We start from the raw sequence: 6,000 nt of genomic DNA, 5'->3' as shown, positions 1-6,000 counted from the left end.
ACCCAGGCCAGATATGGGTTTTTTATCCCTGTGTAGACATACTTAGAGATACAGAAATAAGCAACCACAATAACGGATGTAAACGTGTGAATCTGTGATGAAGAAACTTGTTGATTCCATAACTAACTTTGGATCTGTTAGATGAAATTTATGAAGGGATTTACCCTAATGAGCACTCTTAACTTTCAGTTTAGGATCCAATACTGACAGATCTGGAGTTAGTGAATCTCCTTAGTGTAATGTCACATCACTAACAGGTGTTTCTTTATCTTTTGCCATCTTTTTTGGAACTGAGATGGACAATCAAATGGCTTTTTTTCTCACCACTCACTTCTTGCCTCAGAAGTCAGTGGCAAAGGAGTCTCTGGTGTTTTCATTGTCGGCTCAAAGTCTGAGAACAGACTGGGTGGCAGTCCTGGAACTCGATCCCAGAGCCAGACCTTCCATCACAGTACTCTTTTTCTTCAAGCTAGCTGTACAAGGTGCTGACACTCATCTTTTTAACTTGTGCTGGAATCCCTTAGAGTTATTAATTCCAAGCAGCTTTGCCAGCAAAGCTTCTTGAAACAAGAGGGCTTGCTGTCTGTTTAAATGCTCCTTACATGCTCTCTGAGTGAACATACTGTAGATAGAACAAATCAAATAAGAGTGGTCCTCACCAAGACATGCCAAGCATCTGACATGGGTGTCCAATTCCAGGAATACTATCAGGCAAGATGCACACCTCTTAAAACTGGATTTCTTTGCCTTTGGATCTGCCATTTAGCCAGTAGATGGAACTGATTTTAACAACTATTTAACTACACTAAAAATAACAATTGACCTAAGTAACTAATTATTCTTATCCTAATTATACTAACTATACTAAAAGTGAAAAGCTATCCAAGTCACTAAAAAGTCTTGAGAGAAGACTCTGGATCCAAGACATCTGGAGACATCCATATCTGTCTGCTGCTGTAGTTGGAAGGAACAGAGATGGCAGCGGGCAACACATCCCCTTATCCTCAGAATGTTTGGGAACTTTGAGGGGAAGGATAAGATGGTCATGCAAGTACTCTAATGGGTGCTGCTACGAGAACATTCCAACATCTCAGCTGCACCAGCCACCACAACTCATCAGTGGGAATATGTGGAGAACACTCAAAGAAGAATTATGTTTCCTCATTCTGACTTCATCAATGTGAATCTGGAACCTGTTCATATATGCCCACATAGGGGCTTTTCAATACAGAACTTTGGTGTGCACTGCTAGTCACATCCCCATAGTCCAAACTGTGGGGCAGTGCAGACATGCCCTCTAAGAGATTTCAATAGAGAAGGTATAAGGAAGGGATGCGGAGCTGAGGAGAGAGCAAGGAGGAGAGGCTGAAAGCTTTGTGCAGCTGGAAGAATGACTAACATCACATGTACTCATCCTGTGCTGGCCTGAGTTTTACATAAAAAAAACTTGAAGTAGACGACTGAAAAATGTGGATGTTAACAATTACAAACAAAAAAGATTAACAGCAAGCACACACCTTGTAGAGGCTAAAGAGCTTACCTGTTTTAGAACTTCTACTAAAACTAAACAAAAAATGAAATCTACAGCTAAGTCCCTCCTTTCAAGTAGATAATCTCTCTCACGCTGTTGCTCATCCCTAAAAGAAGAAATTAAGAATAAACATTACATGTAGGACTGAATTCAGATATATATTATAAGAGTTACATATTAGTGCTTGGTTGGTTGTTTTAAAGTAAAAAATAGCCAGATATGTATCCAATACAGTGCATAGCAGGGCCAGCTCCAGCTTTTTTGCTGCCCCAAGTGGCGGGAAAAAAAAAAGAGAGAGAAACTCGATTGAGCTGCTGCCGAAGTGCCGCCGAAGAGGACGAGAGGGAGTGAAGGAACCACCGCCGAATTGCCGCCAAAGAGCTGGACGTGCTGCCCCAATCACGGATGGAGTGCCACCCCTTTCTTTTGGCCACCCCAGGCAGCTGCTTCCTTCGCTGGTGCCTGAAGCCGGCCCTGATGCATGGTTAGGAAAGAATTTGAGGTTTGGGGGGCAGCAGGATTTTTTTTTGTTTTGGTATAGTTTCAGGAGGTCAGAAAATCTTTCTGATTTTTTTCTTACTGCTTCCATGACTTGTCCCCTCCCCACAAAAGGTAGCAAAAAAAAAAAAAAAAAAAAAAAAAACCACCACACAACCCACCCTCCAGAGGATATGAACTAATTAGGAATCACTTCAGAGTGCATCAACACTGCTCCTTAAATTAGCCCTAGGAATCATTAAGTTATTCAAGGCGTTACTTCTTCCCAGGCCAAAAATCTGAGAAACTTTAGCCTCTGCTGATCCTGGAAATAAGAGACCAAAATATGAAATATTTTGTTATCCAAAACGTACAACTAGACTTTTATAGCAATAAGCATACGAACCAAATGTTGATTTGCGGGAGGGGAGGGGATGCAATGACACTTACCCCTTAGATTTTGTGCTAGATCGAGGTCTGTATTCATAAGATTCATCTTCAGTTCCATTTTGACGCCTGTACCAGTCAAACAAGGTGCGTAGTAAGGAGGGGAGACAATGCTCTGCTACTGAGCTCATAGAGCTTATCAACTGGAAAGATAAAAAAGGTACATTGGTTCATGATAAGATTTATAATTTAGTTACTTTCAAATCATTCTCTCTTCTAGATGTATTAATACTGTCTGAATAGTTCTATGTTATGGTAGAGTAATTTTTGTACAAAATAATCTTTATGTTCATTCAAGGGAATTTCTGTAATCACAAAGTTCTAAATCAAACAATGAAAAACGTATTATAAAGAAACAAGCAAATATTGCCTAAAGTTAATCTGGAGCTTTGAAATACTCTATATAGGCAACCATGCTAAAAACTAACTAGAAGATGCTAGATATTTTAAAATAATCTACCTGAATGTCGTCATGAAGCAAATTCATATTTAAAGCACACAATTATTTCACAATATAAATTATGGAAAAGTGATATTCTTCCCAATGTGTTTATGCACACACTTCTCTTCAGAAGTCTTATGAGGCTTTGTCAGGGTTTTTCAGGGTAGAGGTTTGTGGCTCCAGATAAAGTGGCTACTGGAGCGCTTCTAGATGAGGCATAGTCAGATGAACCAGCTCCAAGCAGACTAAGATCATTTTAAGTTTAACTTGAGGTTTCCTAGATCTCTGGGTTTATTTGCAAAATATGACTTGCAAATAGCACACTCCTCAGTGATGTGCCCCTCATCTAGGCAAATTAAGCACCTACCCTGCCCATCATTTAAGAGAATTACTGTCACAGGACCTAACCAGATCAGCTACAACATCACCGGCTCATTCACCTACACGTCCACCAATGTTATATATGCCATCATATGCCAGCAATGCCCCTCTGCTATGTACATTGGCCAAACTGGACAGTCACTACGCAAGAGGATAAATGGACACAAGTCAGATATCAGGAATGGCAATATACAAAAACCTGTAGGAGAACACTTCAACCTCCCTGGCCACACAATAGCAGATGTAAAGGTAGCCATCTTACGGCAAAAAAACTTCAGGACCAGACTCCAAAGAGAAACTGCTGAGCTCCAGTTCACTTGCAAATTTGACACCATCAGATCAGGATTAAACAAAGACTGTGAATGGCTATCCAACTACAGAAGCAGTTTCTCCTCCCTTGGTGTTCACACCTCAACTGCTAGCAGAGCACCTCACCCTCCCTGATTGAACTAACCTCGTTATCTCCACACTGATTTATATCTGCCTCTGGAGATTTCCATTACTTGCATCTGAAGAAGTGAGGTTCTTACCCACGAAAGCTTATGCTCCCAATACTTCTGTTAGTCTCAAAGGTGCCACAGGACCCTCTGTTGCTTGTCTCACAAAGTGGGCAGTTTTTGCAACCTGGGGATGAGTTCAGTTTTGACTGAACCAGTACTGACAGTACTTCCCCAGTAAACAAACAAGAACAGTCTCTTCAAAAAGAAAACAAAAGGAAACGCTGTAAAATTCCAACATTAACCTAATTAGCAAATACTCAACTGCTAATTACATAAAATGTAGAGGCAGCCACTGAGAGCTCCAATTTGTAGCCATGAGCAGAGAGAAGGAACAGAGGGAAAGTTGGAACACACTTGCCCTTTATGCCCTCAGCTGGAGGCACCAGGACACTAAGGGTGCATGAGTCATCCAATCAGGTACTCCTGATCATAAGTCTCTAGCTCAAGTACATGGGACACATGCGCACCAACAGTGGAATAGATATATGTGGACTTGCACTCAAAGAAGGAAGAAGTTTTCCACTGGCACACTTTCTTCCTTTTCCTTTCTGATCATTGGTCAACGCCAGTGATTGGAAAGTTTTATTTAAAAACTTTTCTATTGGTCCAAAGTATTACTAAAGTCATTTTTGCAAACAGGGGCTGCTAACAGGGAGTTTCGCAAGGGAGTTCTCCAGGTGAAGGAGCAGCAATACAGCACCCTTGGGGTAAGTGACTGTCTGTAGTGTATGTTTGTGTTTGAGGGTTACTTGCTGTGTGCTGAGCTTGTGTTTGTCTGTCTGGTTGGTTGGTTGGTTGTTTGAAGGACCGTGTGCTGTGGCTGGCAGTTGGAAGCTGTGAGCTTCAAAGGAAGGTCTGAAAGCTAGAAGCCTCTGGTAATTGGCTGAGCCTTAATCAGTGGGTGGGGCATTCATACAGGCCAGGGCTTTATAAAGCAGGGCACAAGCGACCAGGGAGCTTTTGCGACCAGGGGCTGCTAACAGGGAGTTTCACAAGGGAGTTTGGGAAGGGAGCGGGAAACCTATAAACCAACTACATTCAAAACTTCTTGCTTAAACAACCCTTTCAGTGGACAGGGGGCTGCAGACAGGGGAGTCTGAGAGGGAGTTTGACAGAGGGAGGCTTACGATGGTTAGGAAGACCCGCAACACCTGTGCCAGCACTGCTTCTGTCTCCTCCACCTGCCCCTGTAGCCCAACAGAGCGCCTGAGCATGGATGCTTCTACCCAGATCCTGGTGTGGTTTTGCAGAGACTGTAACTTGCAATTTCCACTTACTGATATCCAGGCTGGCGGGATCATCCAATGTGAAAGGTGCCTGCTGATGGAATCTCTCAGGCAGCAGGTGGGAGAGCTACAGGAGGAGGTGGCTAGGTTGAGGAGCATCCGAATCCACGAGCAATTCCTGGACAGTGTCCATGTGGAGACAGCTGAGATAGCTGTCCTAGTACACAGGACTGCTGATACAGCACTGGTGGAGGAGGAGATGGCTCAGGGTGGACACTGGCAGCTGGTTACTTCTGGCAGCAGGCAGTGCTCCACCCCTGCTCCGAACCCTCCCGCCATGGTAATAGGTAACCGTTAGGCTCTTCTTGATACAGGAGAGAAGGAATCACCCCCTACAGTAAAGAAGGAGAAGCCTCATACCCCTAAGGCTGGGAGGTCTGCTGCCACCACTTGCGAATAGGAAATATAGGGTAGTGGTGGTCGGAGACTCTGCTGAGGGGAACGGAGGCACCCATCTGTCGCCCTGACATTTCATCTCGGGAGGTAGGCTGCCTGCCGGGGGCCCATATCCGAAATGTTACGGAGGCATTGTCGAGTATTATCCAGCCCTCTGACTACTACCCCATGCTACTCATCCATGTGGGCACAAATGATACTGCGAGGTGTGACAATGAGCGGATCAAGAGTGACTACAGGGCTCTGGGAGTACGGGTGAAAGAGTTTGGAGCACAGGTTGTATTCTCTTTGATTCTTCCTGTCAAAGGTAGGGGCCCGGGCAGAGACAGATGCATCATGGAGGTGAATGCCTGGCTGCGAAGATGGTGTCGCCAGGAGGGCTTTGGCTTCCTCAACCACGGGATGCTATTCGAGGAAGGACTGCTAGGCAGAGATGGCGTTCACCTTTTGAGGAAGGGAAAGACCCTATTTGAACACAGACTGGCTAACCTAGTGAGGAGGGCTTTAAACTAGGTTCTACGGGGACAGGTGAGCAAAGCC

The 6,000-nt window shown here is 44.1% G+C and overlaps 1 protein-coding gene across 14 annotated transcripts in view; it reads right to left on the bottom strand.

Moving 5' to 3' along the window:
- FRYL (FRY like transcription coactivator) overlaps window positions 1-6,000 on the bottom strand; it is a 394,573-nt gene that overhangs the window by 207,414 nt on the left and 181,159 nt on the right. For all 14 annotated transcript variants that reach the window (XM_034771653.1, XM_034771656.1, XM_034771654.1 and 11 more), the window contains 2 exons: window positions 2,459-2,598; window positions 1,541-1,637 (listed from right to left, as the gene is read on the bottom strand). In XM_034771653.1, coding sequence (XP_034627544.1) covers window positions 1,541-1,637; window positions 2,459-2,598 — 237 coding nt within the window. The remainder of the gene's footprint in view (window positions 1-1,540; window positions 1,638-2,458; window positions 2,599-6,000) is intronic.

The sequence above is a fragment of the Trachemys scripta genome, chromosome 5, assembly GCF_013100865.1.
Source record: "Trachemys scripta elegans isolate TJP31775 chromosome 5, CAS_Tse_1.0, whole genome shotgun sequence".
In the NCBI taxonomy this organism is placed as follows: domain Eukaryota; kingdom Metazoa; phylum Chordata; order Testudines; family Emydidae; genus Trachemys; species Trachemys scripta.
This window is presented reverse-complemented; position numbering and strand designations above follow the sequence as displayed.